The sequence below is a fragment of the Zonotrichia albicollis genome, chromosome Z (assembly GCF_047830755.1).
Source record: "Zonotrichia albicollis isolate bZonAlb1 chromosome Z, bZonAlb1.hap1, whole genome shotgun sequence".
NCBI lineage: Eukaryota > Metazoa > Chordata > Aves > Passeriformes > Passerellidae > Zonotrichia > Zonotrichia albicollis.
In genome coordinates this window covers 55,103,350-55,127,673 of record NC_133860.1, presented here as the reverse complement: position 1 = coordinate 55,127,673, position 24,324 = coordinate 55,103,350, and the positions used below count along the sequence as shown (strand labels likewise).

At 41.1% G+C, this 24,324-nt stretch overlaps 1 protein-coding gene across 2 annotated transcripts in view; it reads left to right on the top strand.

Moving 5' to 3' along the window:
• Positions 1 to 38: 38 nt before the first annotated feature.
• Positions 39 to 24,324, top strand: part of KIF27 (kinesin family member 27) — a 32,207-nt gene continuing 7,921 nt past the window's right edge. Inside the window, exons 1-11 of one of the 2 annotated variants that reach the window (XM_005489797.4) lie at positions 39 to 371; positions 1,728 to 2,120; positions 4,117 to 4,317; positions 5,684 to 6,612; positions 16,547 to 16,690; positions 19,649 to 19,837; positions 20,364 to 20,539; positions 20,897 to 21,030; positions 21,568 to 21,723; positions 22,708 to 22,913; positions 23,799 to 23,996. In XM_005489797.4, coding sequence (XP_005489854.3) covers positions 1,823 to 2,120; positions 4,117 to 4,317; positions 5,684 to 6,612; positions 16,547 to 16,690; positions 19,649 to 19,837; positions 20,364 to 20,539; positions 20,897 to 21,030; positions 21,568 to 21,723; positions 22,708 to 22,913; positions 23,799 to 23,996 — 2,631 coding nt within the window. In that variant the 5' untranslated portion in view covers positions 39 to 371; positions 1,728 to 1,822. The remainder of the gene's footprint in view (positions 372 to 1,727; positions 2,121 to 4,116; positions 4,318 to 5,683; positions 6,613 to 16,546; positions 16,691 to 19,648; positions 19,838 to 20,363; positions 20,540 to 20,896; positions 21,031 to 21,567; positions 21,724 to 22,707; positions 22,914 to 23,798; positions 23,997 to 24,324) is intronic. The other variant, XM_014269034.3, reaches the window with a different exon arrangement.

Genomic DNA, 24,324 nt, shown 5'->3' with positions numbered 1-24,324 from the left:
TGCACAGAGGGGCCGAGTCCCGGCAGGGCGGGAAGAAGGGCGGGGACTCGCGCCGGTCCCGCCGCTGGGGGCGCTGTCCGCGCGGCGGGCGGCCGGCATGGCTGCCGTTGCCTAGCGAGGGTCGCAAACAGCAGAGGCCGCCCGTCGCCTGTCCTCGCTGCGGCCCGGGCCCCCGGCACGGCCCGGCACGGCGCGACACGGCACGGCACGGCACGGCACGGCACGGCACGGCACGGCACGGCGGCCTCCGCGGCTCTAGCGGCTCCCGACCCTCACGCATGATACGATCCCGGCCGCTCCTCAGGTTTGGCGACGTTGCAAACACGGAAAATCCGCTGGGCCGCACGCAGAACATCCCTGCAAGCGAAAAGGTAGAATGTATGTTTGCCTCTGCCCTGTGGGAGCCGCGGGCGTCGACACCCGAGTATCTCTCTTGCCTTGATGTTTTGGGAATGTTTTATATTCCCACGTTCTTTTACAAAGTAGATTCTTAGGAAATACGGTTTCTCTGCCACACCCGGGACATGATTTGTTAACTTGTTTGTTTAGGAATATAACTTTAAAAAGAGAGTAAGAAATGTTGGCACTTAAGAGCAGCACTTGCTAGGGGGCAAAAAAAATAATGCACCCATTCAATTATCATTCAAAACGTGTTTTTAATCTGTAGTTAGTATATATATGTATCTGTTTCTAATTGGCCATGTCTTTATTGATACAGGTCATTCTCATGCTTTGCTTATTTGTTCTTGTGCTCAGTCAATAGAATGGAGCTTTTCTTTTTTCAAAGTTCAGCCAAGTCTTCAAATTAGAAGGAGTAAAATGAAATGCAAAAGCTCTTCTCTTCACTGCCATGAGATAACACTGTTTTAAGCTATTAATTTTCAGCAAACTTGAATTTTGGGAGCTTAGCTGATTTCTGCCAGCTCAGTAATACAGCTTTCTTGAAGACAATGTGTGTGAGAGCACGAAGTTCAGCAAACTTTACCTTTCATGACAAAAATTCTCAGAGTTAGCAACAACAACGGAAAATATTTGTGTGGGATCCCATGCAGATTTTTGAATTCTAGTGAAAAACAGCTATAAAGAAAGGCAATTCCTTAATGTTTACAAGTGTGCTACTGTGCAATGCCTATGCTGTAAGAATGAATATGCACCAGGCAGTATAAGGAACTATGTATGCTAAAATTATAATTACTAAAAAATAATTCCATATGTGCCTAAAGTTTCAAATCAAAATCGGAGGAATGTTCTACATGTAGTAAATAGATACATTTAAAACCACACTTCCTTGTGCTTGTTGAGTTAGAAATATTTGGTGCTTGATAAGTGGAAGAGGGTATGTATATACAACTTCTGGAGAAAAAGGTTTTGTTTGACTGATTTGTGCTGCCTACGCAATGTGAATGCAGGACTAGGAAAATGAGAGGATCCATTTTAAGCCTTTGTTTTACCAACAGTGTTTATTAAAATTCTTACAATATTGTTGCTTTGTATGATTGTGTTATATTCAAATAGGAAATCAGGCAACTTTAAGTCTGCTAACCTGGAAATAAATAGTTGCAAAAATAATTTATTAATTGATTATATAGTTATTAATAGAACAGCGTTTATATCAGATAGTTTTCAAGATTGTAATGTTGCTTACATGTTCCTTAGGAACTCTCAGCTTTTCACTTTAGGAGATACTTTCTTTTATATTATATAACATGGAAAACTTTTTTTCTTAGTTGCAGACAGCTGTGAATGAAGTGAACAGAGCTGGGGTAACAGATTTCTTCTTGACTATGTGAATACTGAGTGGGAAGCAGTGGTGGAGTCTGGCATGGAGGAGATCCCAGTTAAAGTTGCAGTCCGAGTCAGACCTCTGCTTTCCAAAGAAATACTTCATAACCACCAAGTGTGTGTCAGATTAGTGCCAAATGCTAAACAAATTATCATTGGAAAGGACCATGTCTTCACTTTTGATTTTGTATTTGGCAAAAACTCAACCCAAGAAGAAGTTTATGCTGTTTGTATTAAGCCTCTTCTAGTGTCTCTGACTGAAGGATACAATGCTACAGTGTTTGCCTATGGACAGACTGGTTCTGGGAAGACTTACACTATCGGTGGTGATCACATTGGTAGGTTATAGAAAAGTTTTTGGTTTTTGGAGATTTTTTAATTGGTAAAGAGTGCATTTATGCAAGTTAAATATTTATTGCATAGCAGATAATGCTGCATAGTTTTAAGGATCAAGGCAAAAACCTGTAGTAAAAAAAACCAAAACTTCCAATTGTTTATGTGATAATTAAGGTTCTAAAAACTTCTCCATAAATTAGACTATACCAAAAATATCTAAGAAAACCCCAATTTGTTAAGTGTTCTTTCACATTTCACATTTTAACATGCAGTTTATATTACAACTTTTTTTCTGAGATATAGTGGTTTTGAAAATTTTTACTATACTTAATCTTACCTTGCAAATATGTTCATTAGGCACTTAATTATTTACTTGCTCATTCTGTGTTGGATTTGTTTGGTTTTTTGGGGCTTTTGAGAGAAATTTCTGTGACATCTGAGAAATCTATGCTTTAATTTTTCCAAATTGATATAAATAGACTATTGTAAATATTTTGGTAGAGTCTTCCTTTTATTTAGAATCATAGGATCACTGAACTGTGTAGGTTTGAAAAGACCCCTAAGATCTTAAAGTCCAACCATTAACCCTACATTTCCAGGTCCACAACTAGGCCTATTCCATTGGTTGACCACTAGTGAAGAAATTCTTCCTAATATCAAATCTAAGCCTCCTCAGGTGCAGCCTGAAGTAATTTTTTCTTGTGCTGTCAGTTTTTGCCTGGGAGAGGAGAGTGACCCCCCTCCCCCCTGTTACACCCTCCTGTCAGGTGGTAGTAGAGAGCACTACGGTCTATCGTGAGTCTGCTTTTCTCCAGCTTAAACAACCCCAGCTCCCTCAGCTGCTCCTCCATGGCCTGCCTCAGTTCTGTTGCCCTTCTCTGGACACACTTCGGCCCCTCAATGTCCTTACAGTGGTGGGCCCAGAACTGAATACAGCACTGGAGGTGTGACCTCATGAGTGCCCAGCACAGGGGGACAATCACTGCCCTGGTCCTGCTGGCCACACAACTGCTGGTACTCCTCTTGGCCGCCTGGGCGCAGCTGGCTGGCCTGTGATCTGCTGCTGTCAACCAGCATCCACAGGTCCCTTCTGGCTGAGCACCTTTCCAGCCACTCTGCCCCCACCCAACCCATGGTGCTTAAGGGGATTGTTGTGCCTCAAGGGCAGGACCCCACAGCAGGCTTTGTTGAACCTCATACCACTGGTCTCTTCTGCTTATTGTTGTAACTTCACTTCCATTCTCTTCACTAGTAGGTATTTAATGTTCCTATAAGTACCATTGCTACCTAAATTGTTTTGGTAGTGGATGTCACAGTCTAAGGCTGATCATAGCTCTGCAATTACACCCTTTTAGTTTAATGAATATATTTACTAAATTAATATTTAGATGTGAGCAACCCATTAGTTTTTTGGTAAAAGAGATTCTTTTTGTTGTCTCATAGTCAAACAGCTTCCATAGTCATGGATAAAGAACACAGATGATTAATGGAAACATTGTCCTATGCTGACTATGTAAAAAAAAAGTAGAGTTTGGCACCAGTGTTCCATGTTTATGAAAAAATAGGAAATTACTGGTAGTGTTGGTCATAAATCTTGTCTCGCTATGTTACTGATGATTTTGCTTTATGTAAGTAGAATTTATAGTTTCTCAAATCCTTGAGATGTCATTGCTAACCATATTGAGTAGGGATAAAGAAGAAATCTGTACTCTGAGGAGTATAGTTTTAAAGTAGAATCCATATTTTTCATAACTTTCATGACTATAAAATTGTGTAATTAAAATCCTAGTACTAGATTTGAATCCTAGTACTGGATGCAAACAAAGTTTCTGACACACACACGAAAAAAATTTACAAAAATCCTTGTGAACGATGAGCTCTTCAGATTCCTTAGTGTGTTGCATACTAAATATCGCAGGCTTCTCTCAAATTTCAGTCTTTGTAATTTATGTTACAGAATGACTGCAGTTTTCAGTGACATTTGTGCTTATATTTTAGCATCAGTTGCAGTGGATGAAAGGGGCATAATCCCACGGGCTATTCAGGAATTATTTCATCATATTTCTGAACATCGTAATATTAACTTCCGTGTGAAGGTATCCTATATAGAGGTTTACAAGGAAGAACTTCGAGATTTGTTGGATTTGGAGACCTCTGTGAAATATCTACATATTCGAGAAGATGAGAAGGGAAATACAGGTAGGATTCCAGCTCTCAAATTTGGTGTTTTGTGTTTCAGTTTCTGTCCAAATTATTCTTGCTTTCTCTTGAAAGTGCTTATTCACTACTAATGAATAAAAGGAAAAAAATTATTAATATAAGCTCAGTTTAGCTGTTTGGAAACAGTTTGAGGTTTAGATGCTTGTCAGCAATATAGATGTTTTATTATATAGATGGAAGTGGCAACAAATGGTAAAGTGAATAACACAGTTATTGTTTCTGCAAGTTCTGTCTAGAAACAAAGTAGTATGCGATTATTCACTTGAATAAATATTTTAAGATTAAACCATTGCTTCTTCCTTCAAAATTACAATTGTTAAGTCAATTATATTGTAAATATCTGCTCCCCTTTTACAATGAAATGAGTGGAAGAGACCACTTCATTAAGAGAAGGGGAAGTAGATATTTTTAGAGGCTTTGAGATTAATACTTGCCCTGTAGGTATCCTGTTCACCCCATGAAAATGCTAGAAGAATCTACATCAGAGTTATTTTATTCTCAAAGTATCTAATCTGGTTTAGGTTCGGATTTTTTTTCTTTATATTCTAATTGTTGTGTTTAGTCTAGTATTCTTAAACTGTTATATTAAGCTGTCGGGTTTTTTGTCTGTAGCTGGGAGAAAGCACTAGTTCAGCACAAATCTTGCAGACATCATCATTGCTTCAAAAGGATCCCACAATACATTTTAAAGTATTTATTTTCTTCGGTACAGTTAGAGTAAGCTTCTTGTTCTAGGATGCTTTCCATCTCTCATTAAAAGAAAAATATGATAAAAAAGATTATTAGTAAGAGTACTTGGTAGAAGTACACTTACACTTTATTAGATTACTAACAGATACCTGTCCCAAAGGCCCAACTATCTGCACTATTCAGAAATTATTTTCTTAGTACAGGCTTGGAATAAGTTTTACTTTAAAAAAAACTTTATAGTTCTTAGTCTTTTTTTTAACTGGCAGAATATCCTTTGAGCCGATTTTGCTCATATTTTTTCTAGGTAGCAGCATGCTGTAAATTGTAAAGGTAACGTGCAGTGTGCAATGTGTAAATGAGTTGTGTCTTGTGTCTAAGATACTGTTTCAAATGTTATGGCACAATAGACCCCTACATTAAATATCTGCAGGTTTCAGATGTGTTGTATCTCATGCTTTGCACACATTGTATCTTCATTCCTCTGGCTATATGCTATGACTTCATAGGTAGGGCATAGCCATAGCAGGCTTGTATTTTCTCTAATACACTATTATAGGTATTGCTGTAAATTATTGCTGAAGAATTATCATTATAAACTATTGCTATTTAGAATTTATTAAATTATTCTTACTTTCATCTGGTTTGGCTTTTGAAGTGATTGTCGGTGCTAAGGAATTCCAAGTAGAATGTGCAGATGAAGTAATAAGCCTGCTGGAAAGTGGCAATGCAGCTCGTCACACAGGCACAACACAGATGAATGAGCACTCTAGTCGATCTCATGCCATTTTTACCATCAGTATTCATCAGAAGCAGTCTGCAGAGTATCAGAATGCTGCACAGGATTCAATTTCTTCAAAGTTTCATTTTGTGGATTTGGCAGGATCAGAGAGGGTAGCAAAGACTGGAAATACTGGTGAACGCTTCAAAGAATCAGTTCAGATCAATAGTGGTCTCTTGGCCTTGGGAAATGTCATCAGTGCCCTTGGAGACCCAAAAAGAAAAAGTGTACATATTCCATACAGAGATGCTAAAATCACTCGTATTCTGAAAGACTCCCTAGGAGGAAATGCCAAGACTGTTATGATAGCATGTATAAGTCCATCCTCACTGGACTTTGATGAATCTTTAAATTCCCTCAAATATGCCAACAGAGTAAAAAACATTAGAAATAAACCAGTAGTAAATTACAACCCAGAAAAAGACCGAATTGATGAAATGGAACTTGAAATCAGATTGCTTCGGGAAGCTTTGCAGAGCCAGCAGGCCCGTAATCAGCAGTTACATGACTTAAATGAAGAAAAAGCCCGTATCAGTTCACTTGAGGAGCAGCTCACTCGCCTTCAGGCTCAATGTTTCAGTTACAGAAATTGTGTAGATGAAGCCTTACCTTTTCTGGTTGATTTGTATGATGATGTTAGCTTAAGAAGAAGTCAGCGGGACAGGTTGCAGAGCTGGATCACTATGGTACAGAAAGTAAGGAAGGAAGCTCTCACCATCCAGGAGCCTGACACAGGCACTGAGACCAGCCCAGTACCACATCACATTACAATACTTCAACTGAAGAGGGAACTAAAGAAATGCCAGGTATTTAATTATAAGCTGTTTATTTAAATGACTAAGTAAAAAAGCAATCTGCCAAAATTTGAGCTATATTTTAAAAGATGGATAAAATTGTCACCTGTACTTAATTGAATTTAACTTCCAGCTTTGTAGAATTTCCTTTGGCCAATCCCTGGGATGTAGGTGTTTTGAAATGGATGTTTGAATACACAATCAGTGACAACAGAGATGAGTTGAAGTAATGTTATATTTTCTCTAGTCAGTTTCAAGATGATTCTTCAGGCTGAGCTGTTTTATCTGTTAGATATTTGGTTTTAGCTATGCCAGTATGCTAGGTTTGGCTGAGATGAAGTTAGTTTTCTGTATAGCATCCCTGAGGGTGCTGTGTTTTAGATTTGTGACCAATACAATGATAATAAGACAGTAATGCTTTTGCTCTTTCTGACGGTGTTTTGTACAGTGACAGGCCTTCTGTTTTTCTGCCTGCACCCCCCAGTAAATAGATCGGAGGATGCATGAATAGTTGGAGACACAAACATGAAACAAAGCAGATGACCTGAACTAATCAGAGAGATTTCATACCACATAATGTGATGCTCAGCAATAAAAAGGAAGAGGAGGAGGTTTAGGGACATTTAGCTGTATTTTACCCAGAACTGGCTCAGCATTAGTCAGCCTTGGGAGGTGGTAGACAATAGCTTTTGCATCATCTCTTTTGTTTTATTTTCTTTCTCTCTTGCACTTCATCATGACTTACTGATCAGTTTCTATCTTGACTCACAAATTTTCTTGCTTTCACTTTGCCTTTGCTCTTCCTTTGTTCTCCTAGGAGATGGGGGTAGGGGGAAGTGAAGAGATAGCTCTGTGTGCTTAGCTACCTCCTTGGATAACCCACAACAGTCTATTTTGGAACCCAACCTGTGGCTCAAGGCTTTCAAAATAATAATAGATTTGATGACAGTGTGCTAGAGTAAACTTGTTAATACCTGTTTGGTTAAGATGTTTAAGGACTGTTGCAGGTCATGAAGCTGCATATTTGCTTTGGGTGCTGATTTGTATGTGTGTGTGAATATTTAGGTGCTTGATTCCTTTCTAACTGTAAAAAAGCCTCCAAGAATCATTTAATGACTATTTTCAGATTTTGCGATTTTGTTTGCTCTTTATTACTTGGTTTTCCTTTGCTTGGGAGTTCTTTGACAAAACTACTGTCCATCAGCGTAATCTGGTACTTGGGTCTTACCTTGTGGATGTCCCAGTACTCCAAGAACCACCTCGTGGATAAAATCAGCAACTATATTTTACCCTCTTCTTCCCTGAGAGACATTTTGCAGAGAGAGAGGAAAAAGTGGTACCTATCCCTTCCTCTCCTCTACAACAGTTTTTTATAGTTTTGATGTAGTGGCTTCTGAGTTCCTTCATTATCCTTATGTAATCAGACTGTTAATACTAATGTGTTGTGATCCCAACTTTGATTAATGTTCATAAGGTTAAACAGCTATTTGGGGTTGCCACATGATTTGAGCACGCCAAATCATGTGGCGTGCTCAAATCATGTGGAACATGCTCTAAGGTGATTGATCCCTGGGGTGTCAGTATGTCTGGGAGGAGATGGGCAGGAGCACAGGGCCATTGCTGCCTCTGACTACTTGTGATTTCATATCTGAACAGGCTCATTAACCCATAAACGAATACATTATTTAAAGAAATGAAGGTGAAACACAGTGACTTCTATAGCTGTGTTGGATGTGCCCCATGCCTGTAAATGCAAGAGGGCCTGGTCTAAAAGCCCACAAACAGGCTTGTAGTGGTCTGAGACTCAGAAGATGTCTTGGTCTGAGGCCACAGAGACACTAAACCAGAGACTGAACCCTCAGCTGTAATAGCTGATCTTGTAGTAAAGAAGCAGTGGAAGCAGAGATCAGGTTAATAAGAGAAGAGGCAGCTCATGCTCAGAGGAGGAGAGAGGAAGAATAAGAACAGGTAGCCTGTTCCACAGCAGGATAGGAAAGGAAAGAGACAGAAATCATGAGAGGCGGAAGCTATCTGGTCCCTATCCATGGCCTAGCTGCAAGATAATGTGTAAAGATTTTGCCTGACAAGATGAACTAATTGCTACCTGGTTGCTCCAGAGCTGGAATAGTAGGGCTAACAGTCTGGAACTAAAAGGAAGGGGAACACAGTAGCTGGGATTCTTTGCTAGGGATTGTGGGACTGATAGAGGGACTGGAAGAGGGTCAGCCACCTCCAGCTTCCAGAGGTGACTGCTATTGAGCATGAAGATGAAGTACTCTCTTAAGGAAGATATTGTCATCCAGTGAGGCATGTGGGCTGCCACAGAGGAATATATTTAATGTCTGAGGGAATTAGAGGTGGTGGAGGTGATCTTCAGTGACATGGACAATAATCAGGCCTTGAAAGATCCAAACAATGTACAGTCCATACAATCTGAGTGGCTGAAGTCTATACAGAACACACAGACATCATATGACAGCAACCTAGTAAGGTTGAATTAGGCTTACTCTGTGGCACCAACTTTGCTGTTAGAACAGTTTGCCAGCCCTAGAGATTTACTGAAAATCTCTATTCCCTCTCCTTGATATGGACCTGCATCTCAGCTGTGGAAATATTGTTACACAAGGTCTAGCAACTCAAAAGATAATGTGGATAATCTCTTTAGCCCCTTGCTTGGGCAGGCCAGCATATTGACTACCTTGACCAGGAATTACTCTGCTTAAGGGAAAGGGGGCCATGAGCACATGACAAATCCCACCCTACAGTTCTATCTGTGAAATGGATATGAGAAGTGGGGCGATGCACCTATTTTGGTCCTGGAACTTTGCACATAAAGCAGTCTGTACATAAAGGGGGAAAAGGCAGTGGTTTAAAAGGGTCTTCCAGGAAGATTACTGTTCGAGTTGTTATCAACCAATTCCTGAGATGCAGTAGACCCCTTCCTCTTTCTGATACTGATTCAGTGGACTTACAGCTCTGTGGGTTTGAGCTCCATGCTTCTACAATGTGTTACAATCTGCTCTATTCACAAAGGAGGGAAGGAAGGAAGTGGCGAAGGAAGGAAGGAAGTGGCGAAGGAAGGAAGTGGCGAAGGAAGGAAGTGGCGAAGGAAGGAAGTGGCGGAAGGAAGTGGCGGAAGGAAGTGGCGGAAGGAAGGAAGTGGCGGAAGGAAGGAAGTGGCGGAAGGAAGTGGCGGAAGGAAGTGGCGGAAGGAAGTGGCGGAAGGAAGTGGCGGAAGGAAGTGGCGGAAGGAAGTGGCGGAAGGAAGGAAGGAAGGAAGGAAGGAAGGAAGGAAGGAAGGAAGGAAGGAAGGAAGGAAGGAAGGAAGGAAGGAAGGAAGGAAGGAAGGAAGGAAGGAAGGAAGGAAGGAAGGAAGGAAGGAAGGAAGGAAGGAAGGAAGGAAGGAAGTGGCGGAAGGAAGGAAGGAAGTGGCGGAAGGAAGGAAGGAAGTGGCGGAAGGAAGGAAGGAAGTGGCGGAAGGAAGGAAGTGGCGGAAGGAAGGAAGTGGCGGAAGGAAGGAAGGAAGTGGCGAAGGAAGTGGCGGAAGGAAGTGGCGGAAGGAAGTGGCGGAAGGAAGTGGCGGAAGGAAGTGGCGGAAGGAAGTGGCGGAAGGAAGTGGCGGAAGGAAGGAAGGAAGGAAGGAAGGAAGGAAGGAAGGAAGGAAGGAAGGAAGGAAGGAAGGAAGGAAGGAAGGAAGGAAGGAAGGAAGGAAGGAAGGAAGGAAGGAAGGAAGGAAGGAAGGAAGGGGCGGAAGGAAGGAAGTGGCGGAAGGAAGGAAGTGGCGGAAGGAAGGAAGGAAGTGGCGGAAGGAAGTGGCGGAAGGAAGGAAGTGGCGGAAGGAAGGAAGTGGCGGAAGGAAGTGGCGGAAGGAAGGGAGGAAGGGAGGAAGGGAGGGAGGGAGGGAGGAAGGGAGGAAGGAAGGAAGGAAGGAAGGAAGGAAGGAAGGAAGGAAGGAAGGAAGGAAGGAAGGAAGGAAGGAAGGAAGGAAGGAAGGAAGGAAGGAAGTGGCGGAAGGAAGTGGCGGAAGGAAGTGGCGGAAGGAAGGAAGTGGCGGAAGGAAGTGGCGGAAGGAAGGAAGGAAGTGGCGGAAGGAAGGAAGTGGCGGAAGGAAGGAAGTGGCGGAAGGAAGGAAGTGGCGGAAGGAAGTGGCGGAAGGAAGTGGCGGAAGGAAGGAAGGAAGTGGCGGAAGGAAGGAAGTGGCGGAAGGAAGGAAGGAAGGAAGTGGCGGAAGGAAGGAAGGAAGTGGCGGAAGGAAGGAAGGAAGTGGCGGAAGGAAGGAAGGAAGGAAGTGGCGGAAGGAAGGAAGTGGCGGAAGGAAGGAAGGAAGTGGCGGAAGGAAGGAAGTGGCGGAAGGAAGGAAGGAAGTGGCGGAAGGAAGGAAGGAAGTGGCGGAAGGAAGGAAGGAAGGAAGGAAGGAAGGAAGGAAGGAAGTGGCGGAAGGAAGGAAGGAAGTGGCGGAAGGAAGGAAGGAAGGAAGTGGCGGAAGGAAGGAAGTGGCGGAAGGAAGGAAGTGGCGGAAGGAAGTGGCGGAAGGAAGGAAGGAAGGAAGGAAGGAAGTGGCGGAAGGAAGGAAGTGGCGGAAGGAAGGAAGTGGCGGAAGGAAGGAAGTGGCGGAAGGAAGGAAGGAAGTGGCGGAAGGAAGGAAGGAAGTGGCGGAAGGAAGGAAGGAAGGAAGGAAGGAAGGAAGTGGCGGAAGGAAGGAAGGAAGGAAGTGGCGGAAGGAAGGAAGGAAGTGGCGGAAGGAAGGAAGTGGCGGAAGGAAGGAAGGAAGTGGCGGAAGGAAGGAAGGAAGGAAGTGGCGGAAGGAAGGAAGGAAGGAAGTGGCGGAAGGAAGGAAGGAAGTGGCGGAAGGAAGGAAGTGGCGGAAGGAAGGAAGGAAGGAAGTGGCGGAAGGAAGGAAGGAAGTGGCGGAAGGAAGGAAGGAAGTGGCGGAAGGAAGGAAGGAAGGAAGGAAGGAAGGAAGGAAGGAAGGAAGGAAGGAAGGAAGGAAGGAAGGAAGTGGCGGAAGGAAGGAAGGAAGTGGCGGAAGGAAGTGGCGGAAGGAAGGAAGGAAGTGGCGGAAGGAAGTGGCGGAAGGAAGTGGCGGAAGGAAGGAAGGAAGGAAGGAAGGAAGGAAGGAAGGAAGGAAGGAAGGAAGGAAGGAAGGAAGGAAGGAAGGAAGGAAGGAAGGAAGGAAGGAAGGAAGGAAGGAAGGAAGTGGCGGAAGGAAGGAAGGAAGTGGCGGAAGGAAGGAAGGAAGTGGCGGAAGGAAGGAAGGAAGTGGCGGAAGGAAGTGGCGGAAGGAAGTGGCGGAAGGAAGGAAGGAAGTGGCGGAAGGAAGGAAGTGGCGGAAGGAAGTGGCGGAAGGAAGGAAGGAAGTGGCGGAAGGAAGGAAGTGGCGGAAGGAAGTGGCGGAAGGAAGGAAGGAAGTGGCGGAAGGAAGTGGCGGAAGGAAGGAAGGAAGTGGCGGAAGGAAGGAAGGAAGTGGCGGAAGGAAGTGGCGGAAGGAAGGAAGTGGCGGAAGGAAGGAAGTGGCGGAAGGAAGGAAGTGGCGGAAGGAAGGAAGGAAGGAAGGAAGTGGCGGAAGGAAGGAAGGAAGTGGCGGAAGGAAGGAAGGAAGGAAGGAAGGAAGGAAGGAAGGAAGGAAGGAAGGAAGGAAGGAAGGAAGGAAGGAAGGAAGGAAGGAAGGAAGGAAGGAAGGAAGGAAGGAAGGAAGGAAGGAAGGAAGGAAGGAAGGAAGTGGCGGAAGGAAGGAAGGAAGTGGCGGAAGGAAGTGGCGGAAGGAAGGAAGTGGCGGAAGGAAGTGGCGGAAGGAAGGAAGGAAGTGGCGGAAGGAAGGAAGGAAGTGGCGGAAGGAAGGAAGGAAGGAAGGAAGGAAGGAAGGAAGGAAGGAAGGAAGGAAGTGGCGGAAGGAAGGAAGGAAGGAAGGAAGGAAGGAAGGAAGGAAGGAAGGAAGGAAGGAAGGAAGGAAGGAAGGAAGGAAGGAAGGAAGATTAAGTAAAACATACCACCCCTCCATACGTCTTCATGATGTCTCATAGATCCTCTCCATCTGGTCTTCTTGGTGGTGAGGGTCGCCTGCCAAAAGCATAGTATCCAATGAATTAGCATACATTTGGGCCAAGTGGGAATGCCCAGGTGCCTCCCCTGAGGGGGGCCATGTTTGACACTGTCCCTTGAAAGACTTTGGGTCAGCTGCATCATTTTGTATCGTGAACAGTCCTCTGGCACAGGGTCACGGGAACCCTTCAGGGGGCCTTTGATGAACCTTGATGCCCCCTTAGCTCCTGCTCATGGGAATGTCTCATAGATTTGATTTTCTGGGGCAGGGGGCCCCAGAGCTGAGCTAATCTGCGCAGCAGAGGATGCATGTTCAGTGCCTCTGACCAGAGGTTTTCACATGCACCCAAAACCCTCCTCCCCCACCCTTTAATGGAGAATAGGAAGAATCCAGGCTTATCTGTTGCCAGGTTTCTGCAAACCTGGCAACAGATAAGCCTGGGGCCATGGCCTCCACCCTGAACCCACTGGACTTGGCTCTTCTGTGACTGCTCTCCTAGCCTTATCCATTACTTCCCAGGCCTGAGATGCTTTAACCAATTTTCTTTTTTTTTTCACTTTTCTTCTCTCAAGTAGCCTTAGTCAGTTTAACTCACAGAGTTTCAGTCAAGAGGCGTATTCACTCTGGGCTTTGGTGGTGCAGCTTCATCATACAGTTTTGCTATAACAGGCAAAAAATTGTTATGACAATGTTTAAGCCATGAGTGATAACATTTCAGTCTCTGACACCATGGAAGGACTGTGCTGGCCTGTTGTAGGATCATACAAATATTTTTGTAGCATAACCTGGGTGCCTGTCTTGAGTGATCACTGTAGCCAGACAGAACCCACATCATGGACTAAATAAACTCAGTGGACATTTTATGGGTATTTTACAGGACTAGTCTATAGACTAAAGGAATGATATCTGTAGATAAGTCAAAGGATGAGAAGGGAAGAAAGTATAGTTAATAAGGTTGCACTGGATAGCGTGGGGCTTGAGCATGACATAAATGGTGTGGAGTATTAAGTGGGGGTTGTACTAAGTCTGGCCAAGATGGAGTTAATATTCTTCATAAATACTTGCAGGATGCCATGTTTTACATTTCTGACTAGTACGATTCTGAAAGAAGACCAGTGTTTTAGGTCTTGCTGCAGAGTGTTTGCACAGTATCAAGGGACTGACTCTGACTGTGACACCAGTGAATAGATAGGCCGGTGTGCCAGGGACAGGAGGAGCAGAGCCAGGCAGATGACCCAAGTCAACCAAAGAGATATTTCACATCATTTGACATACTCAGAAACTGAAAGGGGAAGGAGGGGGATTTAGTTATGCTAGCTGTCTTTTTGCACAGGAGCTAATGGAAATCTGCCCTTTCAAGGCAGAGAGTGATTGGTTTTGCAGTAATTAACCACCTTTATGTTATTTTCTCTGTTCTTTCACTTCACCTTCACTTACTGTACAATTTCTTTCTTGACCCACAAGTTTTCTTACTTTTACTCTTCCTTGGGACTGGGGGCTTGGAAGTGAGGGAGTGTACTCACTTAGGTAAGTTAGTTTTCCTCTTAGTTAGGGAGAGAAAGAAGAGAAAGAGAGAGAGAAAGACAGAAAGAAAACTTTCCTATCTCTGGGAAGTGTGCACTTAGGTGCATATCCTCAGCAGTTGTCCTGTGAACCCAGAAATTGTTTTGAATCTTAGGAAGATATTACTTTGTCAGAAGCATTACAGATATAATTACAATACAGATATTTTCAAAGCTATCAGTGAATTTACTGATGACCCAGGGACCAAGTTTTGCAAGTTTTGTCTAATATTATCTAACGCTATGTATATAATATGCTAGTCTGTCCAATATTACAAAGTTACAGTTTAATCTCTTAGCAATTTCCTGAACTGTATTTCTCACAAAACCTCCTATATTTCCTTTTCCATTACTATGCCTTTAGCTAACAGAGTTTCTAAACTATTTGCAGATTTCTTTGTCTAATCTTTTCTAACATTTGCTTTTGTGTTAAACATCAACTTTTGCTTTTTGGTGACATCATACTTCTTTATGGTTTTCCAAAAAAGGTGAAAATTTCAAAACATCTTAGCAAGCAGATACCCCATGAGGATCCTGTCATATCGCTAGTGCTGATCAGCTGTTTCTCTCACAGTAGATAATAGTCCTAGAGACGACCCATGGGGAGAAGAGCTCTCAGCCTTCTGACAGCATGTCTCCTAACAGAACTGACACATGATCAAATAAATAATTCTTTTTGGAAACATCCCTATATGCATTTAGGGAGTACTTATACTGGATGTGCTGAGTTAAAATGTTGACTGTGAACATCAAAAGAAAAGAAATGCAGGTTATTGTACAGTGAAAATCATCTCAAATCAAAATTAATAACAGATTTTATTACTTAAAAGAACTATACACCAGTTGGATTCTGAGTGAAGTTCTGATGCCAGATGAATAGCTCAGAAAAACTAATTTGAGTTTGGTCACTTGTAGAAGGAGGCAGTGCTCCAATAAGTTAGAATTTTGTAACATCAACCCGTTTTTAAGTTTGCAACCAAACTGATAAAGCTATAGATTGTTTTCTGACAATTGCATAAACAAGTTTTGTCTTTTCGTTGTTCTCAAGCAGTCTAAATCACAGCTTTTTTTCTTCCTTCTTGTTTTTCTTCTGTGACCAGTTTTAAACCTCTGTTTCCCTGGATCAAAACAGTGTAAGAGCTGACCTTAAACTTAGCTTGAACTCTCTTCCCCAGGGAGTATGCCATCCGCTGTTGAAGGAAGGGGACCAGGACACCAGCTGGTTCAACACAGGCCCAGTCCGGTCCAGTCCGGTCCGGTCCAGTTTATTGAAGAAAGTATCAAACACTTATACAGCAAATAATAAGCTTATGAATATTCTGTAAGCCAAGGAATCTATTAGTTAAACTATACCATGAACTCATCCTCATTCCTTAGGGGTTACATCTCTCTTTTCTCATGTCTCTTTCACTGTTTGTTATCTTACTACAGCCAGGCCCAAGGACACGCTATCAACACAGGTGCAGGACTTGGAATTAGCCACAGTTTTGTACTTCTCCAGTTCTTAGCCAGCCAAACTCCCAACAATCCACAGCCAGAAAGACATGGTTAGAGGAAGGCTAAAATAAATGAGACACTACAGACTCCAGAGCAGGGTTTGCATATGGACAGATTTAATAACTAGTAGAGGGCCTGTTCTTGTCTGTACATACACATTTCTTTGCTAGCAGCTATTGTTGCTTGGATAATGCTGTCTTACCTGATATTAAAATACCAAATTGGCTGTAGCTAACACCCAAACTCATTCATATGTCCACCACCAGGACTCTTGGAGAAAAAATAGGAAGAGCAGGAATGAGAAGGTTTGTGGGTTGATGTAATATTTCAGTACTTTGTCTTTGGCTTCTGCAGGCTTTCTAGAAGACTAATAACATTTGGAAGTCTCCATCCATCAGTATAAGTTCATTCACAAGAACATATGAACAAGCATTCTTGTGTTTTCTTTAATGTTTAAACTGTTATCCAAGCTGCAGATTGAGGACAGCAGTTCTTATTTTTTCATTAGAGAAGTATATTAATCACAAGATGCTGTGATCTTGTAACTACATATAACAGCATACTAAAGATAATAATTGAATTTAATATATACTTCAATAAATTAGGTTTGGTTATGAGTACATTATCTCCTTGGGAAGAATGAAACTTGTTAGAACAAAATCAATAGATGGAACAGAAGTGAAGAAATAGCTGCTAGAAACTGCAGATAACCACTTAGACAATTTGCTGTACATACTTCAAGACTTTGGAGTGCTGGTCATGTCTCTTAACAACAAATGAGGTTTTATTTTACTGTAGGAATAATAATGTCCCTTTTGCCCAGCTGAACTTTTCTTTTATTATGCAGCAGGTACTAGTTATGGATGAAGAACTATTTAGCCAGAAGAATCATGAAGTGCAGATACTGCAGAATCAGATAAAGACATTACTACAAGAAAAGAAAGAACAACAGGAACTTTTAAAGGAGGCTCAAGAAACACAAAGACTACAGGTATTTTCCCACTGGTACATATTTATTTGCATTGAACCATCCTTCTACCATGTGAATGCATTCAACAGTCCCTCAGATTTTTTTTTTACTTATTACCAGTCAATACTGGGGACATTTTGTTTTAATTAGAGCTGTTTCACAGAATGAGTTGGGTTCTTCTAGTGGATGTATCACAGTAATATGATTTCTGGAGACTGTATATGAACCTAGCTGTGCCAGAAGCCTCCTGCATTACTAGAAGTGAACCATTCATGCTCTCCATGCTTCCTGAACCATAACACACAACCCTCTCCCCAGATCATTGTTAAGGAGTTCCAGGACAATTAATAGATTAGGATTTGAAAGACTTTGAAAGATGCTTTAGAATTGAGAAAAGACTGTATGGATCCTATAGAATGCTTGAATTGAAAAGTTATATAGAAACTTATTTTGTAATAGCTTTATTAAGAATTAGAGTATTGGCTCTCCTTTTGGCTTTATAAGACAGAATTCCATCCTGACATTCTGATCATTTACCATTAGAGAAAACTGAGTGACACAATGGAAAGTGAGGTAAAGACAAAAAGGCTACTTGCCTCTTTCCTTCTGTTGATCTTGAATTTGCTAATGAAATTATGGTGGCTAGTACATGCATAACGTGCACCTGGAATAGTTAATATTCTGCTGGTGTTGCCAGACATGCAGATTACAGATAATTTATTATATGAATTTTTAAAAGAGAAAAGCGTAAACATGGATAGCTAGTGCTCTTCTCCTTATCATACTTTTTTTCCTTTTTCCTTTTCCATTCTGATGGCTTGGGGAGAGTCAGTGCATTAAAGGTAAGTAAACCAGTCATGATATTTTTCTTCCTTCTGTCACTTTCTTTCTTTTCTGTCATTCTGGCTAAACTTTTTTTAGCCTGCACACCGTAGTATCAACTGGTAGTGTGATAATGCTTATTTAAATTTTGGAGGATACAAGGTAGCTGTTACAGTGTAGATAGAAGGTTCTTTCAGTATCAGAGACAGGAAGGAAGCCTGAGAGCTTTCAGGCAGCATTTTGGCATTTAATTCACTAAACTGCCACTTCTGTTTAAGAACATATAATGCAAAGCAAGTGCTTCTGTCAAATATTTTACATTGTGTTTACAGGCATATGTAATTTAATGGTACATGATAGAATAGCAGGTATGAGTAGCAGGTATGAGGTAGGAGGTAATAAATGTTTATACACATATGTATTAATGAAATGGGTTACATTATTACACTGGGAGCTGTATGTGCAATTGTATCAGGGATAAATAGTTTCAGGGTGGATCAGTTGGCTGTTACTTCTTCCAAAACGATAACAAATATGATATTCATACATATATTCGATTTTCTATGACATAGGAATAATATGTATTGTATTCCAACACAATGTCAACTTGTAAAGCATTGTTTGTGTTTGGAAAGACACAAACTTCAACTAAGACAACAACATAAAGAATTAATAAAAATGTGTTACTCAAAGTAGAAGAATGTAGAATGTATTGTGAGCTATATTTCAACTTCTCTGTTATTGCTAGGCCATATTCAAAAAGAGTCAAAAATGATAGAGTGAGTTGATAATGGATATAATTTTGGCCTTATGGACAAATCGGTTTAGATAACAACATAAGTTATCTAAGTACTAAGTACTTTTGAACAATGTATGGAGAATGCTGTAGGAGAAGCAGCTAAGGTCTCCAAACTAGCATTATCAACATACCTGAGGCTGGGTGGAAGAAAAAGTAGGAAGTGAACCTGGGAACATGTACATGTTTAGTTTATTAATACAAATAATCTTTAAAGTGGAATTGTACAAAGTGGAAGAGGAAGCCCATATACATGTTTAATTAATAAGACTCAGACCATAAGTTTAATTTGAAAATATTTGTTTAATTCTCATTTTATTTCTCCATATAAAGCAAGCATGAGCTCCTAATTATGTCATTCACTTCTCACTAGATGCCTGGATAGGCTAAGTAGCTAAACTGGGTGTGCTGAGAGAGAGAGATTTCAGGTCAGAGTCACAATTTAATAGAAAGGTTAATATAAATGTAATGATACATATTAAAACTGCCTGAGACCCACAAAGTCAGATTACAACCTGCCATCCTGTTGGCCAAGGTGGTGGTCACAGTCCTATCAAGTGGTGATTGCAGTCCTGTTGAAGTGATGGTTGCAATCAAAAGTGGTGGTCCTGTGGAATTCTCGGCCTTGTCTGGATCTGTCCAGGTGTGATGAGGGTTCCAAGTTCCCAGTTATGTATGGTCAGGTTCAAGGGAGAGTATTCAGCACCTCTCCCAGGATGGACAGTTGGGAATGATGTAATCCTGTGCGAATCCTTGGTGGTCTAAGTTGTTACAGCTGTCCATTATGGTGGCGCTGTTGGGCCATTATGGGCCATTGGCAGAGGTGACCCCCTCAGGATGGGGGGGTAATCGGTGGGACTGTGCTGGTGTTCCCCCAGAAGGAGTTAGCGCTGCAGAGTAATTTGTGAAGAAAAAGCAACACATCCCCTTCTCAGAGGGTTTGGCTCTTCTCCCTTATCTCATTTAACACCCAGCTTGTAGCCTGAGGTGTCAGCTGGGCAACTGCTGGGCATCTACTGGGCATCTACTACAAACCCATCATTAACATCATTTGTCAGAAATGGCGTAGAATACTCAATTTGGTTACACCCCACACTGGCACTCTCTCTGCAACCCAGGATACTCAGGTAGGTCTTTCTGAACAAAAATGTGTCTAAACTTTATTGGACTGGGGAGTGGGAGGGGATTCTGAGACTGATGATATGTCATAGAATTCCCAGTTTGCTGCAGAATTTGCCAGTGCCTTGCACAATAATTTAGGATCAGTGGGTGATTTACAAGATTCATGACCTTTGTGAGGAGGTTGAGAATATGGTACAGTGCTCAGTTTTGTTTTTGCTTTATTTTTTTTTCCTCATGAGATTGAGAAAATGGTGGAACAGCACATAGTCATTGATCAGCTAAAATTGAAATTAGAGAAGTTCACAGATGTGAAAGCTTTAGATTTCCCAAGTGCTTATGAAGATGGGCCAGCTGTCATGGCATTTGCTAAGAGGGGCTACGGTGTCCCAGTAACAAAAAACCTGCCTTCAGAGACAGAGATCCAAAAGGTAAGGTCTACCCAGATTTTCCCCCTTTTACTTTGTAATGATTATTGGCCAATCATTAGACACAACATGATAATATACAATGTCTTCCTCAGATACTGATGTTTAACTTCCCATTGAAAAACTAGTTTTGTAGCATTTGTTTATGCCACAATTATCCAAAATGTTTAGGCTTAAGGTTTCCACCCACAAGTGCTATGGCTGTCATGTTTTCACCCCCCAGCTGGTTTTCTAGGGGTTTTGAGGGTTCGAGTATGAAACATTATAAAAAATGAATTTTATTCTTACCAATACGTTGAGTACATGGGATAATGAATTGCTACCAGTGACCTCTTTCACATTTGAAACGACTCCTCTAGGCTCTTGCAAAATGTTTTGTTATAAAGGTACTCAGAGTTATTATAGAAAACCTGTGTAATTGCTTACAAGCTCAGGTGGTGAAACATTTTTTAAAATATGAGTAATGAATAGCTGAACTATTGCAAGTGTTTTTACCCATCACTCACTATTTTTGTGTGCTTTTTGACAGGGGTATACCAGCCCCCCCATCTTGTCTCTGGCCCAGATAATGGCAGAATTCCATATTCGCAGGCAGATTATACTGACCAAGTTAGAAGATCAAGATGAAGTCCTTCACTGCCACCTCTCTGATCAGAGTGATGAAGAGGAAGACAATACAGGCAGTGAAGAGAAAACCTCATATCAGTAATTTTTTTGTTGTTCTTTAACTTTTGTTACAGAAAAATGTATAGCAAAGGTAGTAGTAGTGCCTAATCCTTCCATAATACTTACAGTGAACCTGTGGGACCATCTGGGCAAAATAAGTTTAAAATATGTAGGTTTAGCAAAGATTGCATAATCCTTGCTTGTGGGTCCGAATCTACCTTGAAGACCGGGAGATTGGGTGATGGTGTGTGTGGGACTGGTATGGATGAGGAAGAAGGTAAGAATGCTTTTGTAAGTCTGAGCTTCTTCTCTGTTAAGATCATCTACTTTGCATGATGCTTAAAGAAAAAAATCGCTGTGCATTTGCAGAGTAGCATGTTTATTGTTCTGTCACAGGTGTTCCATAAACCGAACATGGACACAAAATCATACTTCTCTGTGCTTCCTTCCTGATGTAAGTGACATGAAATGTCCAGTAGACAGGTCTGGTGTGTCCAATAAATCTGCACTACAAACCGACACAACTACAGGTATGATGGGAGTCATTAGAGCAAATCTTACTACAGTATCAGAATATGCAATAATGGCTTTAGCACATGTAATTAGTTTTCCCAGAAAAATATCTGCAATTCTTACAAATATTTTTTGGTTATAATTCAAAGTAGGTTTTCCAATTTCTGTTTTTCTTTCCCATTCTGAAACTGATGTTAGTAACCTCTAAGTAATACCTACTAGCCAGAAAGGAGTTCACTTATCAAAAAGCTAGTCACATATAAATCTTTAGGACTGCTTCAATGAAAGAAATGGATGCTATTATCTCACCAAAAATACTGAAGTGGTTTTTGGAATATTTTCCAGACTTAGGGCCTTGAAATGCAAGTGCATAGCATCCTTTTTTTTTCCTGTTTACACACATGGCAGGGTAGAATACCCTGCTCTCTTCTCTCCTTTTGATTCTTGTACTTCATATGGAAGAACTGAACACAGTCAATATTGCAGAGCACTACCTTTTGAATACAGCATCTATTCCAGATTTTATAACTCTATTTTGCTTTGTTTTTTTCAAGGTGAAGAGATTGACAGCCTCCAGAAAATCCATGTTTTTAACATGCAGAAGTTAAAGAATTCAGAGTTGAGACTTGCTAAGGCTGAGCAAAAAATAAGAGAACTTGCACTTAATATCAAAAGGAAAGAGGAACTTATTAAGGAGTTAGTGAGAACAGGTAACTGTCCACTGTAGGAATACTGGGTACTGTTCTGAAACAAAGGAAGAGAAACTGAAAACCTAAAGTCCTGTATGTCTTAGTTTTTATATAATTATCTTAAAGATACTTTTAACAACCTAAAAATCCATAGATTTTGCTAATTACTTGCTGTAATCACTGAAAATTTTGATTACAGCCTACTCTGCTATGAAGATTGATTGTTAAATATTTTTTGTGCTTTGTTGATTATCACTTTTATCCAACAGTAATGTAATTTTTAATGTATGGTCAGTGCTATCTCTTTGTAGATGCGTATTTGTGACATAGTATCTGGGACTGGAGAAAAGATACATCATTGTATCTTCTATGTTCTATAACAGTAGAGAAATGGGAGTCAGAAGTGGAAAAGGAAAAAAATCAGTGTCCCGGTAGCATACATCCCTTACACATCTGTCCTGATAGAGAAACTAGCCTTGTGATAACAGGAAGGATCTCTTTCCTCAGCCCCTTCAATCACACTCTTCTCTTTTGTTTACCTTCTCTTGAGGTGGTCTGAGAAAGGTTCTGTGCCACCCCAGATTGCCCAAATGGGACAAGTCACAGAGTAGAAACACAATCCAAGATCATATACTAATTATTAAGCTGAAAGCTGAGTAAAAGATTTATGGCCTATTCTTCTGGGAGAAAAAAAACCAAACAAAATTATGAAATACAGGATACCCATTTTGCCAAAATCTACAGTAGGCATAAGAATTTAACTCTGGGACTCAGATGGCACTTTATTTGGTGGCATGATGTGACTCATTAAATGTTCAGATTTAGGACTCTCTTTATCTCCATTTCAGAGTTAGAAAGGAACTGCAGGTTCCTTTAGTGTTGGAAAATGTATAAGAAATTACTCACTTAGCCAGAACAAAGTAAGTAATATTTCCACTCCAGAAGTATTACATTTCAACTGATTATCATGTTGGTTTTAAACTATTTGTATATGCTGTCTTTAAGGTAAGGATGCTCAGTCTGTAAGCAGGCAGTATTCTTTGAAGATAAGTATACTGGAGCAAGAAATTGAGCAGGCCAAAAGAGAACTGGCTGAAGCACAAACGCAGCTTCAGGAGCTGGACAGTAAAGAGCTGAGAGATACTCCTGAGAAAGTCATGTTACTGAAAGAGTGCCAGAAGAAGATGGAGGCAGCTAAGTTGAAACTGCAGGTATTTCTGATCTGATTATTATGATTTTCAAATCTCTGTCTCACTGTGTGAACCTTAACACTCTGTTTGTAAAATTTTTACCTGTTTTACATGCTGGAAGCTGGGCAGATTGAAGTAGCTAGTGAGAAACTTAATACTATTACACTCAAAATGCTGGTTAACACCTACTTGGTTAGAAACATGAAATACCTTCTTGGTATGTATGACACTAAGAAAGTATTGAGAGATATGAGATTTCCATACATCATTGTATATAGTCCAATAGAGGAATTTATCCAAGAGAGGGTATTACAAATCTATTACTTGCCTTAAATAAAATCAATGTTTTATGGAAATACTATATAAATTGTAGGTCTGAGCAGATTCCTGTGATGCCTTGCAAGATCAGGCCCACGCAGGCATATTTGTTTGACACTGACCTTCTGCTTTTAAGTTCTGTTATATCTAAGTTAGTATTCTATATAGGATCAGCTTAGGTGCTCTGTGCCTCTCAATCCTAGAATGACAGGTCAGAAATTTCCATACAGAAAGAGGGAGTTTGCTTATTGACTTGAGCTCAGGACCAGCATTCTGACCCACCACCATTCTGGCACCAGCATTCTGATACCATTGTATCTCTGCAAATTTTCCAGAACTGTGGTGTCTGCTAGATTTTAGTACTTTTACTGTATTGCCAAGCATAAACTGTAGCTTTTCATGTTTAATTCAGCCTGTGTCAACTCCACCAGATAGCTCAAAACTACAGTAATAACAAGTGATTGTTTGGGCAGAAGTTACTAAATCTTGGTTACCCCAAGAATTCAGTGAAATAAAGAATGAAGCTGAGTTGTATTTTAGTTACAAGTTTTCCTGCTCTTAAGCTGAAATTTTGACATGAACATTCAGACCTTACAGAAGAAGCAGCAAGATACCAAGAATTTGGCTTCATTATCTAACCAAAGTGAGAGAGAAGCAAGAGACCTTGAGCAGAAAGTGGCTCAGATGAAGCATCAGCAATCCCAGATGCAAAAGAGACTGTGTGAGGAGAGTGAAAAGAAAAAGCAACTGGAAGCAGAGCTTCAGCAGGACCAGCAACAAATTAAAGTAGGATTCTTCCTGTTTCCCTATGACAAAGATTAGGATGAATAATTTTTGCCCCTGCTTCCCCAATAAACTTTACTATCAGGCTTTCCCTTATATTCAATAATGCCTTAATGAATTTCTTGATAAATGCACCAAAGAAATTGTCTACAAACAATTCACATTAATCTCCGTTTTGCCTTTCTCTTTCAGTTTTTTTTCCCTCATTTTATTACCTGGTGTCTAGTTCTGAATTGCAATTTTATAAATAAATTTAGAGTCAGTATTTCAGATTATATCTTGGGGGGACTGTCACATGAAATGTATTTGACTGACTGATGTGGGAAGAATG